The sequence below is a fragment of the Vulpes lagopus genome, chromosome 3 (genome assembly GCF_018345385.1).
Source record: "Vulpes lagopus strain Blue_001 chromosome 3, ASM1834538v1, whole genome shotgun sequence".
Classification (NCBI taxonomy): domain Eukaryota; kingdom Metazoa; phylum Chordata; class Mammalia; order Carnivora; family Canidae; genus Vulpes; species Vulpes lagopus.
The window spans coordinates 98,333,460-98,356,547 of NC_054826.1; the positions used below are offsets into that span (position 1 = coordinate 98,333,460).

Genomic DNA, 23,088 nt, shown 5'->3' on the forward strand with positions numbered 1-23,088 from the left:
TTCTGAAACATTGACAATAGCTGTTTTCATTACTGCTACATGGACCCAGGTTGGAACCATTAATTTATCAAAAAAACCCTTGATTCTGCTCATATAATACATCAAAGCTTTCCTTTATAATAAAGCCAGTATGAATCGCAAAATTAAAAAAAAAAATTTTTTAAAGATTTATTTATTCATGAGAGACACAGAGAGAGGCGGAGACATAGGCAGAGAGAGAAGGAGGCTCCCTGCAGGTAGCCCAATGAGGAACTCCATCCTAGGACCCCAGAATCATGACTGAACCAAAGGCAGACGCTCAACCACTGATCCACCCAGGTACCCCTAAAATTGTTTTTTTTTTTTTTTTTAATTTTTATTTATTTATGATAGTCACAGAGAGAGAGAGGCAGAGACACAGGCAGAGGGAGAAGCAGGCTCCATGCACCGGGAGCCCGATGTGGGATTCGATCCCAGGTCTCCAGGATCGTGCCCTGGGCCAAAGGCAGGCGCCAAACCGCTGTGCCACCCAGGGATCCCCTTAAAATTGTTTTTTAAAATTCTTTTTTTTTTTTTTTTTTAATTTTTTATTTATTTATGATAGTCACAGAGAGAGAGAGAGAGGCAGAGACACAGGCGGAGGGAGAAGCAGGCTCCATGCACCGGGAGCCTGATGTGGGATTCGATCCCGGGTCTCCAGGATCGCGCCCTGGGCCAAAGGCAGGCGCCAAACCGCTGTGCCACCCAGGGATCCCCTTAAAATTGTTTTTTAAGAGAAATCTCTTGGATCGATTTGAAATATTAAGAATATACATATATATGATAGATTTCATTTAAATTTATATTGATTTTTCCTCCTTTATAGTTCACTCATTAAAACAAACAAACAAACAAAAAAGGGTGCCTGGGTGGCTCAGATCATGATCCCAGGGTCCTAGGATTGAGCCCTATATCACGCTCCTTGCTCATCAGGGAGTCTGCTTCTCTTTCCCCCTCTCTGCTTGTTCTTTCTGTCTCTATCAAATGAATAAAGTATTAAAACAAAACAAAAAGAAAAACAGTTTTTTTAAAAAAATATTTATTTATTCATGAGAGATCCAGAAAGAGAGGCAGAGACACAGGCAGAGGGGGAAGCAGGCTCCATGCAAGGAGCCCAATGTGGGACTTGATCCTGGGACCCGAGGACCATGCTCTGGGCTAAAGGCAGGTGCTATCCTGTTGAGCCACCCAGGCATCCCCAAAACACTGATTTCTTAAAATTAAAATTAGGATCTATGATCCAGACTTTTCTTTTTTTTAAAGGTTTTATTTATTTATTCATGATAGACATAGAGAGAGAGAGAGAGACAGAGAGACCCAGGCAGAGGGAGAAGCAGGCTCCATGCCAGGAGCCTGACGCGGGACTCGATCCCAGGACTCCAGGATCGCACCCTGGGCCAAAGGCAGGCGCCAAACCGCTGAGCCATCCAGGAATCCCCTGATCCACACTTTAGAGCAATCATTTACTAGCTCCCACCTTCTACTCTATTACCTTTCCTTTCCCTCCTTAGGAAAGTTAACATCTGTTTTACAAATGAAACTGTGGAACCAGATAAGTATCTAGCTCTAAAATCCTAAGTCTTTAAGTACTTTCTCAAAATCAGTTATACATATTTCCCTAAATTTCTAAGATGCTCACAGGGATTTCAAAAGTCAAATCCAAATCTAAACCTCAAAAATGCTACAAATTTTAAATTATAACAAAAATCTAACTTAAAATATTCAGTTTATCAAGTAGTTTGAGAACAATATGAACTTTGTACTAAAAATAATTGGAAATACTCCAAAAACCCATTTTTCCATGGGAACATAGAGACAGAAGACATAGGAAACTCAGCTATAAAGCTCTGTGAGATGATCACAAAACAGAAGCTTTAGATTTACCATCTTGTTAAGTTTCAATCTACATGGTAGATTGAAAGCAATCTCTATCAAATTCTCAATTTGCTTTTTTGCAGAAATTAATAAGCTGACCCTTAAATTCATATGGAAATGCAAGGGGCCTAGAAGAGCCAGAAGAATCTTGAGAAAGAAACACAAAGTTGGAACTCACACTTTGCAATTACAAAACTTACTACAAAGCTACAGTAACCAAGACAATGTGGTCCTGACATTAGGATAGACATAAGATCAATGGAACAGAATTGAGAGTTCAATAAACCTTCACATTTACACTCAATTTATTATTGACAAGGGTACCAAGACAGTTCAGTGAAGAGAAAGTAGCCTTTAACAAATGGTGTTGGGACAACTGGAGAGTCACATTCAAAAGGATGAATGGGCCCCCTACTTCACATCTTATATAAAACAGCAGGGCCGCTCCACAAAATGTTAAACATAGTTACCATATGACCCAGAAATTCAACTCCTAGGTATAAACTCAAGGGAAATGAAAACGTGTCCACATAAAAACTGGTATGTGAATGTTCACAGCAGCATTATTCATAATAGCCAAAAAGTGGTAACAGCTCCATGTCCATCCAACTAATGAATAAACTGATGAAAATATGGTATGTCTAGGGGGTGCCTGGGTGGCTCAGTTAGGCATCTGGCTCTTGATTTCGGATCAGGTCATGATCTCAGGTTGGGGGTCTATCTCACAAGTTGGACTACACTCAGCAGGGAGTTTGCTTGAAGATTCTCCTCCCCGCCCCGCCCTTCCCCTAACTTGGATTTGTGCACACACAGTCTCTCTAAAATAGATAAATCTCAAAAAAAAAAAAAAAAAAAGTATGTCTGTACAGTATTATTCGACTATAAAAGGGAATAAAGTACTTGTACATGGAACAACATGGATAAACCTTGCAACATTATAGTCAGTGAAAGAAGCTAGATGGAAAAAGCCACATATTGTATGATTCCACTTGTACAAATGTCCAGAATATGCAAATCCATGCAGACAAGAATGAGTAGTTGTTGAAGACTTTTTTTTTTTTAAGATTTTATTTATTAATTCATGAGAGACATGGGGGGGGGGGGGAGAGCAGAGACATAGGCAGAGGGAAAGGCAGGTTTCCCGCAGACAGCTGGATGCAGGACTCAATCTCAGAACCCCGGGGTTGTGACCCGAGGCAAAGGTAGCCACACAACCACTGAGCCACCCAGGCACCCAAGACTGGATGTTTTTTTTGTTTTGTTTTGTTTAAGATTTTATTTATCCATTCATGAGATACACAGAGAGAGGGAGAGAGAGGCAGAGACACAGGCAGAAGGAGAAGCAGGCTCCATGCAGGGAGCCCGATGTGGGACTCGATCTCAGGCCTTCAGGATCACGCCCTGGGCCGAAGGCAGGCGCTAAACTGCTGAGCCACCCAGGGATCCCCAAGACTGGAAGTTTTGAGCAAAACTTCTAATGGGTAATAACTGCTAATGTCTTTTTTTTTTTTTTTAAAGACTTTATTTATTTATTAATGAGAGATACCGAGAGAGAGGCAGAGAGAGAAGCAGGCTCCATGCAGGGAGCCCAACGTGGGACTCGATCCCGGGTCTCCAGGATCACACCCTGGGCCGAAGGCAGGCGCCAAACTGCTGAGCCACCCAGGTGTTCCAGTCTTTTTGGAGTGACAGAAAATACTCTGAAACTAGATAGTAGTATTATTTCATAACTGTGAATATATTAAAAACTGCTCACACATCTTTTAAATGGGTGAATTTTATGTTATGCAAATTATATCTCAATAAAGCTTTATTTTAAAGAAGTGAATATAATTTAAGTTTAAAAAATAAAGGGATCCCTGGGTGGCGCAGCGGTTTAGCGCCTGCCTTTGGCCCAGGGCGCGATCCTGGAGACCCGGGATCGAATCCCACGTCGGGCTCCCGGTGCATGGAGCCTGCTTCTCCCTCTGCCTGTGTCTCTGCCTCTCTCTCTTTCTCTCTATCATAAATTAAAAAAAAAAAAAAAGTTTTAAAATAACTTATGGGCATACTACTACACTTCTGTTTTTAGGATTTTTTTTTTTTTTGGCCTCCTGCATACATACTATCACTTTGCTTGTTGTACTGTGCCTATTTCTGAGAGTCTTCTCTCTCTCTCTCTCTCTCTCTCTCTCTCTCTTAAAGATTTTATTTATTTATTTATTTATTTATCTATTTAATTTATTTATTTGAGAGAGAGAGACACACACAGAGGGAGAGAGAGAGAGAAAGGCAGGCAGAGACACAGACAGGCAGAGGGAGAAGCAGGCTCCATCCAGGAAGCCTGATGTGGGGCTCGATCCTGGGACTCCAGGATCACACCCTGGGCCGAAGGCAGGCGCCCAACCGCTAAGCCACCCAGGCATCCCCTAAGAGTCTTCTCTATCCCACTGTAGTTGGTTGGAGCAAGAAAACGAGAAACTCAAGCTTATTACAAATAATACAGTAAATATTAGCTAAGACTGCTCTTAGTACATCAGGAATAAGTATACACCTCTGTAATAGCTTATTCCTAGGTCCTAGTAGTCTGACTAAATGCTGGATGACTGTGACATTATACAACCATTCCAGACACTGGTTTCTTAAGGCAATGAAAGATCCCTCTGACATAAACCATTTTCCAACTGGTACTGGGGAAAAAGATATGGACATGGAGCCAGAAGGCTTAGATCTAGTGATGGCTCTGACATCAACCACTACTTCCTTCTACTGGAAACTCTAGGCCTTGGTTTCTCTTATCTATAAACCAAACAACTGACCTAGTTTCCTTCCGAATTCATGTCCGTGCTCTCTTCACATGTGAAACAAATATGTGATCCCTAAAAAAGTGCCTACATCTAAAAATATCAAGGGCACCAAAATAAGGAAGTAAAGTTAATAGCATACTTACGGGTACGATCCCTGTTCCAGGCATGACAGGTGATTGGCTCTAGTAAAAACTGATGCAGGGACATTATTCTTAGTGTTTTCAAAGGATAGAAAGCTGTAATAAGCAACAGAAAAAAAGCATTTAAAATGGGAGGCAAAACAATTTCGGTTGTCTAGGGACAAATAAAACATTACTGTTCGATGAAAAAATCAATCTCAAAGTCAAAACTTAATCACTTAAATACCACAAGCACTGTAATTACCAATGTATACTTTATTCTGCCAAAGGCCATCAAGGGACTCAAAAACTATAAGTTAAAGATTGTTGGGATACAGGATATTCACAGTCTCAAATTATCATCTCACAGATTACTTACTAATTTAAAAGAGAAAAATGAGCCTTCACAACAAAAAACTCTGGCAGTCACCATCTTAACCAAAGAATCGCATTTATCATCAAAAAGAGCAGTGGGCTGGGGATCCCTGGGTGGCTCAGTGGTTTGGCGCCTGGCTTTGGCCCAGGGCGCGATCCTGGAGTCCCGGGATCAAGTCCTGTGTTGGGCTCCTGGCATGGAGCCCGGTTCTCTCTCTCCTCTGCCTGTGTCTCTGCTTCTCTCTCTCTCATAAATAAATAAAAATAAATTAAAAAAAAAAAAAGAGCAGTGAGCAGTCCAGGTGGCTCAGCGGTTTAGCGCTGCCTTCAGCCCGGGGCCTGATCCTGGAGAACCGGGATAGACTCCCATGTCCGGCTCCCTGCATGGAGCCTGCTTCTCCCTCTCCCTGTGTCTCTGCTTCCCTCTCTCTCTCTCTCTCTCTCTCTCTGTGGGTCTCTCATGAATAAATAAATAAAATCTTAAAAAAAAAAAAAAAAGAGCAGAATAATCAAATCTGATGGGCTTCCTGATGGGAGGAAACATGAAGTGCACATGATCATTTAGAAATAGTGACCACTAATTTATCAACCAGACCAGAATATGTTTAAGAAAGCAAAAAGAGACACTATTAGTTATGTTGTTATAACAGATCACAAGACTATCCTGGAGAAACCTAATAATATGGCAACCCATCTGTCAAATATTTCTGCCAAACATATTTGCTCTAAATCCAATAAAAATCTAGGGGATCCCTGGGTGGCTCAGTGGTTCAGTGCTTGCCTTTGGCCCAGGGCGTGATCCTGGAGTCCTGGGATCGAGTCCTGCTTCGGGCTCCCTGTGTGGAGCCTGCTTCTCCCTCTGCCGGTCTCTCTGCCTCTCTCTCTCTCTCTGTATCTATCATGAATAAATAAAATCTTTAAAAATAAATAAATAAATAAATCCAATAAAAATCTAGACCTACTTCCTTGTTTTCTTTCTTTCTTTCTTTTTCTACTTCTCTGTTTAAAGGAAATAAAGAGGAGTGGATTTTTTTTTTAAGATTTTATTTATTTATGAGAGACACAGAGACAGAGACACAGGCAGAGAGAGAAGCAGGCTCCCTGTAGGTAGCCTGATGTGGGACTCATCCCCAGACAGGGACCTCAAGGGATTAGTTATGCAGCACAAATGTTATAGGTAATGAAAATATGTTTCCGTTTTCTCTTAAAAAAATTTATTTATTTATTTTTAAAGATTTTATTTATTCATTAGAGACAGACAGAGAGAGAGGCAGAGACACAGGTAGAGGGAGAATCAAGCTCCATGCAGGAAGCCCAATGTGGGACTGGATTCCAGGATCACGCCCCGAGCCAAAGGCAGACACTCAACCACTGAGCCACCCAGGTGTCCCATGATCTATATTTTTAAAATAGTCATAAAAAGGGATCCCTGGGTGGCTCAGGGGTTTGGCGCCTGCCTTCAGCCCAGGCCATGGTCCTGGAGTCCTGCGATCGAGTCCCACATCGGGCTCCCTGCATAGAGCCTGCTTCTTCCTCTGCCTGTGTCTCTCTGCCTCTCTCTCCATGTCTCTCATGAATAAAGAAAATCTTAAAAAAAGTCATAAAAGACTCATTTTATACAATAAGGAAAATATCAATTTGTACTACATACTACATAACAATTGGAATTATTTTAAATGTCTTAACTATACCTGTTTGCGGTTACATAGGAGCATGTTCTAACTCTTAGGAGATAAAGATGATAAAGTGTTTAAGAGTGAAATGTTTAGGGGTGGTTTTCCGTAATTTATTTTCAGTAGTTCAGGACGACAAGTAGATATACAAGGAGCAAACCTGGCAAAATGTTAACATAAATCTACACAGAGGGTACATTTTACAGGTGTTTGTTTACATTGCTCTTTAAACTTTTTAATGAAAATGAAAAGCAGGAATCTGTGACACATCATTAAATTAAAAATCAAATAAAATTCTCTATTTCGGGGCGCCTGGGTGGCTCAGTGGTTGAGCATCTGCCTTTGGCTCAAGTCATGATCCCGGGGTCCTGGGATGGAGACCCACATTGGGCTCCTGACAGGGAGCCTGCTTCTCCCTCTGCTCACGTCTCTGCCTTTCTGTGTGTCTCTCATGAATAAATAAATAAAATCTTTAAAAAATTTTTCTATTTCATAGACACCCAAACCAAAGCCACCAAAGAGGCAACCATTACCTGAAATGAGATTTTTTTTTTTTTTAAAGCAGCAAGATCCCCCATCCCTTTATTATTTCTAAAAGGCACTCACAGAACACTGAAATTTCAATCCACTTCAGCACAAGTGTTTAACCCAGGGTGGAGTCTGAATTGTACGATAGGAATTCTCATGTAAATAGGAAACAAATGGAAAGGACACCAGAAGGTTATGAAGTGATCAGAGTTCAGCAGATAAAGCAAAAATCAATCTCAGTGGAAAGCAGAAGAAATGTCTCTGTTAATTGTTGTAAAGGAATCCAAAGGTCAAAAAGAGATTAAGTGCACCCTTAAATAAAACATGGTATCTTGAACTGGCAGAGAAATGTCCATGTTTCATATTCTGTTCTAAAGTAGAGATATTTAGGTCACTGGTTTTTTACTTCTATGTTCCAGAAAGCAAACTGCAACTCACAAGTAAAGAAAAAGCATCTAACTGGAAATTTTTAAAAAATGTTTTAAATAAATTCAAATGAGGCTGCTTAACATGTTTTTTAAAACATAAACTTCCAGATGCTCACTGCATGATTCTCTTTTTATATCTGATATCAGATGCTTACCCGTCACAACAGGTTTTACTCAGTTACTCAAAATAACATACTGTGTCATAAGTATCTCCTTAATTAAAAGCAATTTAGTTCAAAAGCCATTTTTTATAGGCTCATTTGTTAATTAAAACAAAACAAGCCTACAAATAATAATTCAATGTGACTATCTACATGAAATAAAAACACATATTTCATGTATAGTTAAAAAGAACAGATGCAAAGACTTTCTCATTCTTCAATTTTTTAAAGGACTTTATTTTTAAGTAATCTCTATACCCAAAGTGGGGCTTAAACTTACAACCCCGAGATCAAGAGTTACATGCTCCACTGACTGAGCCAGCCAGGCACCCCTCAACTCAGGGTTTTGTTTTTTTTTAAATATTTTATTTATTTATTTTTTTTAAATTTTTTTTTTTTTTTATTTATGATAGTCACACAGAGAGAGAGAGAGAGGCAGAGACATAGGCAGAGGGAGAAGCAGGCTCCATACACAGGGAGCCCAACGTGGGATTCGATCCCGGGTCTCCAGGATCGCGCCCTGGGCCAAAGGCAGGCGCTAAACCGCTGTGCCACCCAGGGATCCCAGATTTTATTTATTTATTCATGAAAGGCACACACAGAGAGGAGAGACATAGGCAGAGGGAGAAGCAGACTCTATGCCGGGAGCCCTATGTGGGACTCGATCTGGGACTTCCAGAATCACGCCCTGAGCCAGAAAGCAGACACCCACCTGCTGAGCCACCCAGGTGTCCCACAACTCAATTTTTCAAGCAAAGTAGCAAAGCTTTCAAAAGAAGTAAACATTTACATAACGACATAATTACTTCTAAAATTGCATTTCTAGGGACACCTGGGTGGCTCAGAGGTTGAGCGTCTGCCTTTGACTCAGTTCCTGATCCTGGGGTCCCAGAATGAGTCCCTCATCTGGCTCCTGCAGGGGGCCTGCTTCTCTCTCTGCCTATGTCTCTGCCCGCCCCCCATGAATAAGTAAAATAATATTTAAAAAAATATAAAAAAATAAATAAAATTGCACTTCTAAATTTGTTTTATCATTCAAGTCTCATATTTGGACATATACTTAGGCCTGTATCTCATTTATAATCATGTCGGTATTTTAAGTCTGTAGGGTAAGACAGCACTCATGTTTCTCAAATTTATAAGGCACCCAGCAAACAGTCTGTATTTATCAACTCAGTGAATGCAGGAGGGTAATAGCTTGAATTCTGTACCAAGAAAAACAGACCTTCTGCCATAGGATGATAATTCTAATTCTATTTTTTTTTAAAGATTTTATTTTTTTATTCATGAGAGAGAGAGAGAGAGAGAGAGAGGCAGAGACACAGGAAGAAGGAGAAGGAGGCTCCATGCGGGGAGCCGGATGTGGGACTCAATTTTTGGGTCCCCAGGATCACGCCCTGGACTGAAGGTAGCGCTAAACCGCTGAGCCACCCGGGCTGCCAGATAATTCTAATTCTAAACTGTGACTAATATTTAAGTGAAACCTGAAAAGCTCTGTCTTAATTGGAATAGATAGGAGAAAAAGGGACAAAAAAGGTGGTGACATGAAACTTTATAAGCTTCTATTGATAACCTTTTATTGTATAGCACTGAGAGAAAAAAATGATTTATAGTATGATTACAGGCACTCCCTCTACAACTCAACTCTTTATTTATCACTTTGAGTATAGCCATTCTGATGTTTGGTTGCTATGGACTCCGGAGTGAAGGCAACCTGGGTTTCAATTTAAGCTTAGTCACATGCTAGCTATGACATCCTGGGCCGATCACTTAACATTTAAATCTCATTTTTAAAAGATATGTAAATGGACAAGTTACTGACATTCTAAGGCTGTAGGTACGTTACGTGAGATAACATGTGAAAACATGTAGTACGAAGCCTAGCCCAAAAGAGATGCTAAGTTAGTTCCCTTTCTTCCTTTGACCCAAGGCTTTTGAGCCATCTCTAGAAGTACACACCAGTTATTATCCTCTGAACTTGGAAATGTCTACATATATTTTGAATTATTGGCCCTGAAGCCTGAAAGTATTTGTACAGTGAAGAGTTCAGTTCCCTGTTTAGAGTCAGTTTCCAACACTGTGATTCATCCAGTTTCTAATTGCTCTCATTACCCAACCCAGCAATACCAGGTACTCCAACAAGGTCACCACACCCTCCACGATGTCCAGAGACTTGGTTTCCAGGTCAGGCACCAGCACCACCAGCAAATCATTTTAAACTTCCTTATGCAGAATTTGTTTCAGCGTACGATTAGTTAACTAGATCAAAATATGCCACTCTTCCTCCAAGCAAGTGTTTTTTCCAAGATAATCCCCTCCTTTAACTATGATACGTAGAAGAATTAACCTTGCAAGGCTTCTGAATACTCTGTGGTAGGAACCAGCCAGTTACACCCACTCCCTAACAGGGCAAAAACATCCTCCAGCCTGATACTCTCCTTTTTTCCTTAGGTACCTGAAAAAACCCAGGACCTACCTGGTACCAAAAGGTGAGATAAAATTGATTTAAACAGAAAAGGGCAGAACGAGGCTAACGAAGGTAATTTAGGCAATGAGTCGAAGCAGGTAAAAGTAGGTTAGCATCTTCCTTCAAGCTCCAGAGCTGCAGTATGAGAACAGATGGCTTTCTCATCAAAGATTCTAAGCTACAATTTATTAAGTGCCTACCATGTTCTCAGCAGCGTAGTTAAGCGCAGGGATAGGGCCAGAAACATAAATACATCTGACACTTCCCTGGTCCTCAAGTCTGGGGCGGAGGTGGGGAGTAAGAAAGGAAGGAAAGAGAGATAAGCACAGAATGCCCAGAACAGAAGGAATAGCTAATATTGATCGAGCACCTACTCTGGGCCAGGTACTATTCTAGGCAATCAATGCAAATAAATGCACTTGATCCTAAAAAAAAAAAAAAAAAAGAAAAGAAAAGGCCCTAAGAAAACCTTCCTACTGCAGACAAGGAAACAGAGACTCAGAGAAGCATCTTCCCAGGGTCCCCTCAACGAAGTAGCGGTGCCGGGACTGGAATTTGGGCCGTTTTCCTACCGGAGAGGCTGGAACGTGGAAGGGGCTACATAAAAGGCTCCACGGAGCGAGTAGGGGCGGGTTTGTGCAATACTCAAGAGAAGGCAGCTCTCATCTCTGTCTCTCATGAATAAATAAATAAAATCTTTAAAAGAAGAAGAAGAAGAAAAAAGGAAGGCAATTCTCGAGAGGGGTAAGCTTAAGGAACTCGAGAAGGCCCTCCCACCCCAAGAGCTGAAAGACTGAGGGCTGCCCTGGGACATTCCAGGGTCGCCCACCGTGCGCAGGACCCAACCTAGCTGCTAAAGGAAGAAAGGAAGTGTCCGTCGTGACGCTCGACCAGGGGGAGGTCATCTCATTTACAATTTTACAGATTGTGATAAAAGCCCATCATAGCAAAGTGAACAGGGCTATGGAAGCGCAGGTGAAGGAGCCGCTAATCCTGGCTCAGAGCTGGAAAACCTCGAGGAAAGCGGTTTGTGTGTGCGGGAACCCCACGGGCTCGGAGGGCCCCACAAAGAACCGGGACCCCCGCCACCTCCGGAGGCCAGGCCCGGAGACCCGGCCCGCCCCTCACAGCCCCTGGGCCCCACGGCCTAAGCCCCCGCCTCACCGCCCCCGCGGGTTCAAGTCCGGGGCGAGGCCGGGCCAATGGAGGCCGACAGGGCCAGGAGCTCGCCCTGTTGGCCCTTACCTGGGATCGGGGCAGTCCGGACCGGCTCGGAGCGGAGAATTCGCGGACTCTGGTCAGTCGACGCGAACAGGCTCCGGCGGGCGCGGGCGGAGGACCGAGGCCCAGAGGGAGCGGCTGACAGATCCCGGAAATGGCCACGGCGCCTGCGCAGCGCGGCGGCGCGGCGATCTGCGCACGCGCCCCGCTTGGGCGCGCGACCCGGGGGCCGGCGCGGGTGCGGCGGGGGAGGGTCTTGCGTCCGCGCGGGTTCGAAGGTGGTGGCGGAGCCGCCTGGATGGCTTCTTTCTTTCCTCAGGAAGTTTTCTCAGATGCGCGGACCCACGTGTGGAGCGTCGGCGTTTTCACAAGTGCTTTTGTCAGGAAAGGAATGAGTGAGAGCTGAGGCCTTTTCGAGCCACAGGACTCGACGAATGACGAGTTTTTCTCCCTTCAGAGAGAAGTGTCCCTCTTCAGAGCCAGTCTCTCGGTGTGGGAAGCCTCTGAGGCCCTCCCCGAGAAACCTTCTCGACCTTTTTGGGGTCGGAATCACTTGTTCCCTGCTCCCAAGATGGCGTCACGGGATGGAGGAGGGAATTCATCATTGCCCCAACCCCCAACCCTTCCAAACACGTGGAGACAGTGATTGCTGCACGGACGCAGCTTCTACAGAATGCCTTGAACCTCACTTCCAAGCTAGACTTGGCGTCCTTGAACCCGTGGAAATCCTGGAGCAGCACTCCTGTTGTTGGGGCCACTGCAGGTCACCAACAGAGTGCCTCTCGTGGCTTACGAGTTTGATCCCAGTGCTTGCCCAGGAGGTGATGTTCGCAGAAGTGAAGTCCCATTCTTTTTATATATATATATAATATTTTATTATTTATTTATTCATTTATTTATTCATTCATTCATTCGAGACACAGAGAGAGACACAGGCAGAGGGAGAAGCAGGCTCCATGCAGGGAGCCTGACGTGGGACTCGATCCCAGGATTCCAGGATCACGCCCTGGGTGGAAGGCACGCGCTAAACCGCTGAGCCACCCAGGGATCCCCAAGTTGTCCCATTCTTGATTTCAGAACCACACTCTGTTCACTAGGGTCAGGTAATCCAGCTGTCCAAGGAGCACTAATGCATTGGAAGTAATTGGTTTTATTTTGCCCCATGGCTACAAAGTCTTTGGTCCTAGAGAGATGGAGGACAAATGAGAGAGCAGAAAGATCGTTTTACATTAATTTACCTCCCTCCCAGTGACATTTTGGCAGAGGAGGGACAGCACACATGGATGCAAGGATGCTTCATGTGTCTGCAAGTTACATGAACCAATCCAGAAGTGTGTAGAGTTGGTATCCAGAGCTAAAATACCAACTTTTATTTAGATCCCACCTCCTTACAAAAGACGGTTCTCTTTGAAGGAGTTTATAATCTGGATAGATGAGGATAACATACAAATCAGTAAACCTTGATGAAGATGTTGATACAAGATGGTGCCAGGGCTGGCCTCCTGATACCTGGTCCAGAGCATTTCCTATGATCCAGTCATGCTCTGGTTATAAGAGACATTTGGAGTTCCAAAGAGGGTGAGTTATTTTTAGTGGTTTTTTTTTTTTTTTTTTTACATGCATGATGACACTGATCTGATACCCCAAATGAGGATTCTCTTTTAGAGAATTAGTACCAGGGAAGGCGGTATTTAGAAATGGGAAATGGGAGGAAGTAAAAGGTTGGATACTATCATGGAATGATTTTGTTTGCTTTATGGATTCAGTTGGAGTAAGAACAGGATTGAATTGGAATTTGGTCAAACTTCAGAAAGTCATCAAGTATTTAATGAGTACTCACCGAGTGCCAAGTATTGTGTTAAGAATTTCCATAAATGTACAAAGGAGTTGGGTAAGATCTTTCTGTCCTCAAAGAGCTCAGAAGTTAGGACAAGGCCAGTTCACACATAATTTTAAATACAAGGAAATACACAATGCTTCAAAGGTGGAAGGTCCTATTTAATATTTGTTGAATGACACTATGAATGAATGAAATAAACCATCTGGGATTTCAAAGAACAGAGAGGTTACCACCAGTTGAGTGGAAGGTGGGGCTCATATAGATATGTCAGGAAAGTACCCAATCATAGGTCAGAATGATTATGTTTGCCTAAGGATTTCCATCTGCTCTGGAGGGCCTTGATTTAGTATCTGGAATGTGGTTTGGAGAGTAAGAAGATTGGTTCTCCCTTGAGCCCAAGCTGAACAACAGTGAACACTATTGTCAATGAACACTTACATGCCTCCATTTTGTTGTTTTTTCTTTTTAAAAAAAATTTTAAAGTAATCTCTATACCCAATGTGGGGCTCAAACTCACAAACCCCAAGATCAAGAGTCACATGCTCTACCAACTGAGCCAGCCAGATTACCCTCTCCCTCCATCTTATATCTTCTATGGGTTGATGCCTACCACCTATCCGCCAGAGAGATTGTTAGAAGTGTTTATTGAATCAATGCCTATAAAAGCTATAAGCAAACCAAAGGGCAAAAGCATAAGTGCATACTCTATGTTTTTTTTTTAATTTTTGTTTTGTTTTAATTTTCATTTATTTATGATAGTCACAGAGAGAGAGAGAGAGAGGGGCAGAGACACAGGCAGAGGGAGAAGCAGGCTCCATGCACCGGGAGCCTGACGTGGGATTCGATCCCGGGTCTCCAGGATCGCGCCCTGGGCCAAAGGCAGGCGCTAAACCGCTGCGCCACCCAGGGATCCCTGCATACTCTATGTTAATGCTTAATAATGCTTATGCTTTAGATAATTGTCCTAATTGCCCTCTCCTTTAGATATTGTCCTAAATGGTTCCAAGGAGGGAAAGTTTCCTGTGGAAAGAATCTTGTAAAATTCAATACAGAGGACTGAAAAATGTGTGCAGATTTTCTCTAGGCTGTACTCAGTTTGTTTCCATAGCACAGGGATGGGACCACTTAGTTTGTGGGGTGTTTAGGGGCATAAGGTAGTCTCAGATGGTATATAAATACCGTACTATCATTGATGTCTTTCTTATAAGACAAACACATGATTGAACTTATGAATACCAGGTATTTTTTTCCCCTAATCTGGTAAGTAAAATCTGTAGCTCACTGGACTGTAAATCTGGAGGCCATGGCCACTTCTTATACATTTTGCTTCTTGGGGTCATGAGTTTGAGCTCCACGTTGGGTGTAGAGGTTACTTAAATATATTTTTTAAAGATTTTATTTATTTATTTTGAGAGAGAGAGAGATCGACAAAGCAAGCACAAGCTTCAGGAAGGGGCAGAGGGAGAGGAAGAAGCAGACTCCCTGCAGAGCAGGGAGCATGACTGGGGCTTACTCCCAGGGCTCTGGGAGCATGACCTGAGCTGAAGGCAGACTCTTAACCAACTGAGCCAAGCCACCCAGGCACCCCAGAGATTACTTAAATAAATAAAACTTAAAAAAAAAAAAAAGAATGTAGCAATTTAAGGGCTACTTGGCTGGCTCAGTTGGTAGAGCATGCGACTCTTAATCTGGGGTGGAAGTTTGAGCTCCACATTGGCGAGTGGAGATTACATAAAATAAAAATCTTTAGAAGCTGTAAGCAACTTGCTCAAAGACATAGTACCAAAAGTAATAACAAAGTCAAAGAAAATACTTTAAAAAATTTTAAAAAGGAAGTAATTTAAAATCTTGGCTTATGAAGGATTTTGTTTTGCAGTTTACTTTTCTTGTATTTTTTTTTTTTTTTTTTAGTTTTTGTATTTGAGTAATTCAGCCTTTGTAAAATGAGTTCAGAAGTATTCTTTCTCTTAAATTTTCTGCAAGAGTTTGTGTAGAACTGGCATTTTTTAATTTTTAATTTTTTTTAATTTTTATTATAGTCACACACACACAGAGAGAGAGAGAGAGGCAGAGACATAGGCAGAGGGAGAAGCAGGCTCCATGCACCGGGAGCCCGATGTGGGATTCGATCCCGGGTCTCCAGGATCGTGCCCTGGGCCAAAGGCAGGCGCCAAACTGCTGCGCCACCCAGGGATCCCTGGCATTTAAAAATTTTTAAACATGGGAGTTTTAAGTTACATTTTTGTTATTGATTTCTACCTTAATGGCATACTTTTTAACTTAATTACTAAATTTTTTTTGCTTGCTTATCTTGATTACTAGGAAAGGTGTGTTAATATCTCCCAAGTGATCATGGAGTTGTCTATTTCTACTCTCTTATTTTTTCTTTGTATATTTTGAGGCTATATTGTAGATGCTACTATGTTATAGAATTGTTATATTTTATAAGTTGGATGTATCATTATGAAATATTCCTTTTTAAAAAATAGATTTTATTTATTTATTCATGAGAGACACAGACTGAGAAAGAGACGCAGAGACACAGGCACAGGGAGAAGCAGGCTCCATGCGGGGACCCTGATGTGGGACTTGATCCCGGGACTCCAGGATCATGCCCTGGGCCGAAGGCAGGTGCTAAACCACTGAGCCACCCAGGGATCCCCCTGAAATATTCCTTTAAAAAAATGTTTCTTTATTTGAGAGTGCAAGCGTGTATGCACATGAGTGGGAAGAGGAGTAGAGGGATGGGGAGAGAAGCTGATTCCACGATGAGTGGGGAGCCTGACTGCAGGCTCAATCTCACCACCCTGAGATTATGACCAGATCCTAAGTGAAGAGTCAGATGCTTAACTGATTGACCCACCATGGCATTCTCCCTACTTTTTTTTTATTTTAAATAAGCTATACACCCATTGTGGGGCTTGAATCACAACCCTCAGATCAAGAGTCCCATGGGCTACCAATTGAGCCATCCAGGTGCCCCGGAATATTCCTTTCTCATAGTGCTTTTGCTTTTAATATTTACTTCTCTGATATTAATATAGCTATACCAGCTTTTTTGGAGTTAGGGTTTGCCTACTAGTATATCTTTCTTTTTCTTTTTACTTCCAATTTTTCTATTACTTTATGCTTTTATATGTGTTGCTCATAAACAACATGCAGTTGCAATTTATGATTATGATATATTCATATTTTAACTGAAATATCCATCTATTTACACTTACAGGAATTACTAATATATTTGAATTTGATTTTATCATCTTAGTATATGCTTTATTTTTTTTTTTTATTATTATTATTTTTTTAGTATATGCTTTATTTTTGTCCTGACTATTCTCTTTTTTTCCCTCTCTCCTTTCTTGACTTCTTTTGGATTGATTGTATTTTTTTTAATTCCATTTTCAAGAACTAATTTAGAAGTGTACTGGAGTGGGCCACAGTGGGCTCAGGAGAACAGCTTGTGCCTCTCTTTTCCCAAATTCATGTTCAGCAGCCTCTTGTTGGTAGCTTGAAATCAGCCACCATGGGAGCATTTATACCATAGAGAGTAACAAAGGCTGCAGTTCAGGGTTTTTGTCCTACAGAGCAAACTAATGATTAGTACTTTCTCTTCCTGGATAATGCAAAGGTCTTAGACTACCTTAATTCCATTATTCTTCTTCTCCATAATTATATGCTATTCTTGGCATACATTTTAATTCTATAGTAAATAGCATGCATTTGCCATTTTCTGAAGTTCCTGTGGGACTGTTTCTATTGCCAACTTCTTATTTTGACTCATTTTATTTTGACTCATTTTGTATTCTTGTCCTCTTATATGGTTGTTATCTATGTTGTATCTAATATTTTAATTTTAAAATTATGTAAGAATAATTTTACACCTAAAATGATTTTATTTTTGCCCCAATAAGATTTTAATTTTAAATTTGTCAAGTGCCTGAGGATGTCAGCAATCTGGGATCACTCTAATCTACTTTTAGGATTTGATATTTTTCTGGGTTTTCCAGATGATTCAAAGCTGTGCTCCCATCCTTAAGAATGTTCACCTTCTAATTCATCCTTCCTCCTACTGTCCCATCCCAAAACACAGATGTGATGGGTAATTTTATTTGTCAACTTGACTGAGCCACGGGATGTCCAGATATTTGCTCAAATATTATTCTGGGTTTTTCTGTGATGGTGTTTATGGGTGAGGTTGGCCTTTCAGATTGGTAGACTGAATAAAGCAACTTGCCTCTGTAATGTGAGTGAGCATGATCCAATAGCGGCATCTATTTACTACTCAATAGAACAAAAGGCTGACCTCCCCCAAGTAAGAGATAATTTCTCCCATTCGACAGCCTTTGAACTGGAACATTGGCTCTTTCTGGTTGTACAGCTGCTCTGGCCTTCAGACTTGAATAGGAATGTCAACTCTGGCGATGCCTGGGTGGCTCAGTGGTTGAACATCTGCCTTTGGCTCAGCGTGTGATCCCGGAGCCTTGGGATCGAGTTCCACGTCAGGCTTCCTGCATAGAGCCTGCTTCTCTTTCTGCCTATGTCTCTGCATCTCTCTCTCTCTCTGTGTGTGTGTGTGTGTGTCTTATTTATTTATTCATTGATTTATTTATTCATGAGAGACACACACACAGAGTCCAAAAATCTAGGCTCACTCTCTGATGTTCTCTTTTCTCTTGGATTTTGACCTGGTATTTACTACCATATTGCTCTCTCTTATCTTTGAGTAGATACTTTGTATATTTTTTCCACTTTTCTAGTTATCAGGAGTAGGAGAGTTGTCCATCACCCTAATTCTCCATTACCAGAATCATTTGGTAAGTAATTATTTTAAAAAATTGCTCTATTTGTCTACTTCATTTTGCTAAATTGTGTTGCATTAATTATATATCTTTAACACATTATCACATTGTTTATTTGCTTTGCAGTATGTTTGTTGCAGGTTACAGAGAATATTTAATTCTCATCTAATATAATGTATATCATTGCATACTGCTGGCAAATGTAATCACTGTGGAGTTTGTTAAGTGTTAAATAATTAGGTATGATACATGTAAACGTGTAAAATGTATATTATGTGGAAATGTTTGGAGAGTTTTGTTTTTTAGGTTTAAAAGTGTTTTTTTGGTTTATTTTGGTTTGAGTATTTTTGACACCACCCCCATCCCCAATTTAAGAGGGCTTTAGTGATAATTTAGAGAAACTGGTTAGAATTTTTGGGCAGGCAGTGCATGCATTCTTATTTCTCATTTAAAATAATCTAATAGGGGATCCCTGGGTGGCGCAGCGGTTTGGCGCCTGCCTTTGGCCCAGGGCGCGATCCTGGAGACCCGGGATCGAATCCCGCATCAGGCTCCCGGTGCATGGAGCCTGCTTCTCCCTCTGCCTGTGTCTCTGCCTCTCTCTCTCTCTCTCTCTCTCTGTGACTATCATAAATAAATAAAAATTAAAAAAAAATAATCTAATAGGCTTCTTGGACCTTAGACTTATTTTCAGAAATGGATTAACCTAGGATGACTATAGTTCTAATTGTAGTATGTAGCATATCTTTGCTTTTGTCTGCTTATATTTCAGATATATTTGTGGGCTGCTTCTTTTGTCACAGATCCAAATGAAACTGTTAGAGAAAAGTTAACTAATTCTACATCTGGAGGGAAGCTGACCAACACAAGGATTGTCTCTCCAGGAACAAATTTAAAGTTGTAGAAAATTGCAAGTCTGGTGAATATTTTTGAAGAGCATGGAATGAAATGGCTGGTTTGCTTATGAGCATAACTGGTCTTGTTTGGTTCCTGCCTGAACCTCAAATGCTGATTAACTCAAGTTTTGCCTCCCTCTGCACACACTCCCAAAGTGATCAGTCACGGGCTTTCAGCTCCAATGACTGTGCATAGCTTGCTGACCCTCAGATGTGTGTCTCACTTTGTTCCTGACCTCTGGTAGTTCTGACACTGAGTTCCTCCATCTGGTATCCATCAGTTCCCCCCTTCCCCTCTCCCTCCCCCACTCCCTTCCTTTTTAAAGATTTATTTATTTATTTGAGAGAGAGAGAGAAAGAGACAAGTGGGGGGAGGGGTGGAAGGAGAGGGGGAGAGAGAGAATCTCCAGCAGACTCTCCAATGAGCACAGAGCCTCACACAGGGCTCAATCTCATGACCCTGAGATCATGACCTGAGCCAAGAGTTGGACACTTAACCGACTGAGCCATCCAGGTGCCCCTATTTGTTGAACCATTTGTAAGTCACAGACATCGTGACTCTTCAGCCCTAAATACTTTAGTATTTATCTTGAAGAACAAGGACATTCTTTTACATAACCATAATATAACAATCATATTGAGGACATTTAATATTAATTCAGTATTATTATTTACTGTCAAAATAATTAGCATAAGTTAATTATAAAAATTATATAATACATAATTATAAGTTTGTTGTAAGTTCATATTCAAATTTCACCAATAATATTCTTTTTTTAAAAGATTTAATTTATTTTTTCATGAGAGAGGCAGAGACATAGGCAGAGGGAGAAGCAGGCTCCATGCAGGAAGCCTGATATAGGACTCGATCCCAGAACCCCGGGTTCACACCCTGAGCCAAAGGCAGATGCTCAACTGCTGAGCCACCCAAGCGTACCTCACCAATAATATTCTTTCCAAAAATTTCTTTTTTTCTTTAACGATTTTTAAAAAATTTTTAAAGTAATCTCTACATCCAACATGGGGCTTGAACCCACAGTCCTGAGATCAAGTCACACACTCCACTCACTGAGTCAGCCAGGCACCCCTCAATTTCTTTTTCTTGATCCTAGAGCCAATCTAAGATCATTTGCCGCATTTAACTGTCATGTTTCTATAGTCTAATATGAAATAGCTCCTTACCTCCCCCTTTTTCTTTTGCATTTCACAACATTGACAATCTTAAAGAGTCCACACCAATTATTTTATAGAATATTCTTCGGTGGGGGTGGACACCACCCTAATCAAATGATCAAACTCAACATCACAAAGTGGCACACATTGACTTCATGTGTCTTCTGGTGTGATGCAGTGGACACAACTTTGCTTATGTTGTATTCTCTGCCCCAAATAAACATAATCTGAATTGAATTATGATAAACCTCTCTTGCCCTCCGAATGAAGTCCACATTCCATAACAAGTCATCAAGGTATCTATGCTCTGTTACCTTCATCTCTTACTATGTCCTCTATGTGACAGACACTCTAGCAATCGACACATCACCTTTACCCTCTTGACTCCCCTATTTTTGTCTGGGTGGCTGTCAGGGAGGCCAGGCCCTTCCTTAACCTTGGGAATGAGCCTCAAGTGTTCCTTGCCTTAGGTGGCAACCCCATTGCCATTTGCTGCTAATTGGTTTAAGGATGGGCGTGTGACCCATTTCTGCCAATCAGGACTCAAGTCTCCTAGGGAGGAATAAATATGCTCCCTGATCAAAAGGATGATGAGGAAGTCTTTTTTTTTTTTTTAGATTTTATTTATTCATGAGAGGCACACAGAGAGAGGCATAGACATAGGCAGAGGGAGAAGCAGGCTCCCTGTGGGACCACTGAGCCACCCAATACCCCCTTCTTTTTCCTGTCTTAAACATGGTTGTGGAAAGATAGGATGGTTAGAGCTGTGGTGACTATCTTGATAGACCCAAGAGTAGAGTAGTGTGGCAAGGTGGAGACCTGGGTTTCTCACACTGCACTAATTCAATTCCCAAACTGTCTGTGATGCAGGGTTGGCATGTAAGATCATTGAATGTCTCTGCAGCTGTTGCTCATGTGCTGCCACCTGCCACCAAGCACGCTCTTAGCTGGTCCTCCCTACTCCCACTTACACTTCCCACATGCTCCCCTCCACTTTGAGGGAGAGCAACTCCTATTCATACTTAGGCTTCAGCAAAAACATGATTTTCCCCAGACTGCCTTCCTTTATCTTCCAAAATGGGGGTGAGTGTCTCTCTTGTACCTGTTCCCACGGTGGCCTTCCTAATTGCTAAACCTAATGCTTATAATACACTTTTCCCCTTGGTCTAAATGCCTGGCTACTATTTTGCTGCCTATATTTAAAGGTTTTGGGTAGCCTGGGTGGCTCAGCGGTTTAGTGCCTCCTTAGGCCCAGGGCGTGACCCTGGAGACCCAGAATCGAGTCCCATGTAGGGCTCCCTGCATGGAGCCTGCTTCTCTCTCTGCCTGTGTTTCTGCCTCTCTCTCTGTCTTTCATGAATAAATAAATAACATATTAAAAGAAAATAAATAAAAGTTTTATGAATTTTTTTAAATGTGTGTAGAGAAAAGTTTTATGGAAAAAAAAGTTTTATGGAATCAATGCTCCAAAGCTGCAGGATACATTTTTTGTTAGTCTAAGCCAGGGTTCAGGAAGTAGAGGGAAGAATAGTCCCTTCTAATAGCCAGCAGGTTTCCTTCCAGTCTTGTGATTTTACTGTAACTCAAGATTGGCCTTTTCACAACAGATCTCCAGCCCCAATTCCTGGTAGCCTATGGGTGGAAAGGTCAAGGGGTCTTTGTGATGATTTTGTGATTTCTGGAAGCCCCAAAGGTTTGCTCTTTGGGAAGATCCAGACTTTCTGGTTTCCGTACAGGGCTGCAGGGTTGGTTCACATGTGAAAGGAGGAGGAAGATAATTAGTATTTTTTTAAAATAGATTTTATTTATTTATTCATGAGGGGCACAGAGAAAGACAGAGACACAGGCAGAGGGAGAAGCAGGCTCCATGCAGGGAGCCTGATGTGGGACTTGATTCCAGGTCTCCAGGATCATGCCCCGGGCTGAAGGTGGTGCTAAACTGCTGAGCCAGCCAGGCTGCCCAATAATTAGTATTTTTTAATGTACCTGGGATTTGTTTTTAATCAGATGTGGTAAGACATACAGATATGGAAATGATTGTCATGAGGGAAGTTTTTATACTCAGACCCATCCCTAGAAAAAGGAGGCATGTCATGTCATGCCACTCAGGGCCATGTGAAGAAGTGCCAGTATAGGCCAGCAGGCAGAAAGAGCAAGGGAAAGTGTGCACACAAGTCTTTTCTGTGGTTTCTTTGGGAAGGAATGGGTGAGACAAGGTAGGCAGGCTTAGGATTGGCTAGTTTGAATAATTTCAGTAGATTCTAGAGTACAGGAGCTGTCCCTAATTGTCTTGTATCTGGCCCTGGGACAATGAGGGCAGAAGAATAATGCCTCCTAGAATATAAAAGCAGAACAGAGGAGATAATTTGGAGTATGGACTCTGGATTGGTTAGTCTAGATGAAAGCTGTTTGCTGTCTATAAGAATTGGCAAGCTCTGGAAGAGGCATATCTCCTCAGTCAGGGAGACCTCAGATGGCAGAATATCAAGAATACAGAAAGAAATAATATACAGTTAAAATAATCAGTGATACAAAATTTAGCAGCCTTGAAAGCTAGCCCCAAATGTTTAGCAAAAACATTTAAATAGTCTTTGCTCCATTTACTCTGCAGAACCTGGTGCCACTGCCCTGATTTTGGTCTTCATGGATACTAATTAATGCTATTATTTTCTAAGGCCATAGATTATATCCTTTTAGGCCTTAAAGCCATTCTGAAATTATAATGTCCT

The 23,088-nt window shown here is 41.7% G+C and overlaps 1 protein-coding gene across 1 annotated transcript in view; it reads right to left on the reverse strand.

The window, feature by feature from the left end:
* The window catches only part of ARPC1A (actin related protein 2/3 complex subunit 1A), a 36,570-nt gene extending 24,742 nt beyond the window's left edge, over positions 1 to 11,828 (reverse strand). The window contains exons 1-2 of the mRNA XM_041749849.1: positions 11,676 to 11,828; positions 4,823 to 4,915 (exon numbers count right to left, since the gene is read on the reverse strand). Coding sequence (XP_041605783.1) covers positions 4,823 to 4,886 — 64 coding nt within the window. The 5' untranslated portion in view covers positions 4,887 to 4,915; positions 11,676 to 11,828. The remainder of the gene's footprint in view (positions 1 to 4,822; positions 4,916 to 11,675) is intronic.
* Between the last annotated feature and the right edge of the window lie 11,260 nt (positions 11,829 to 23,088).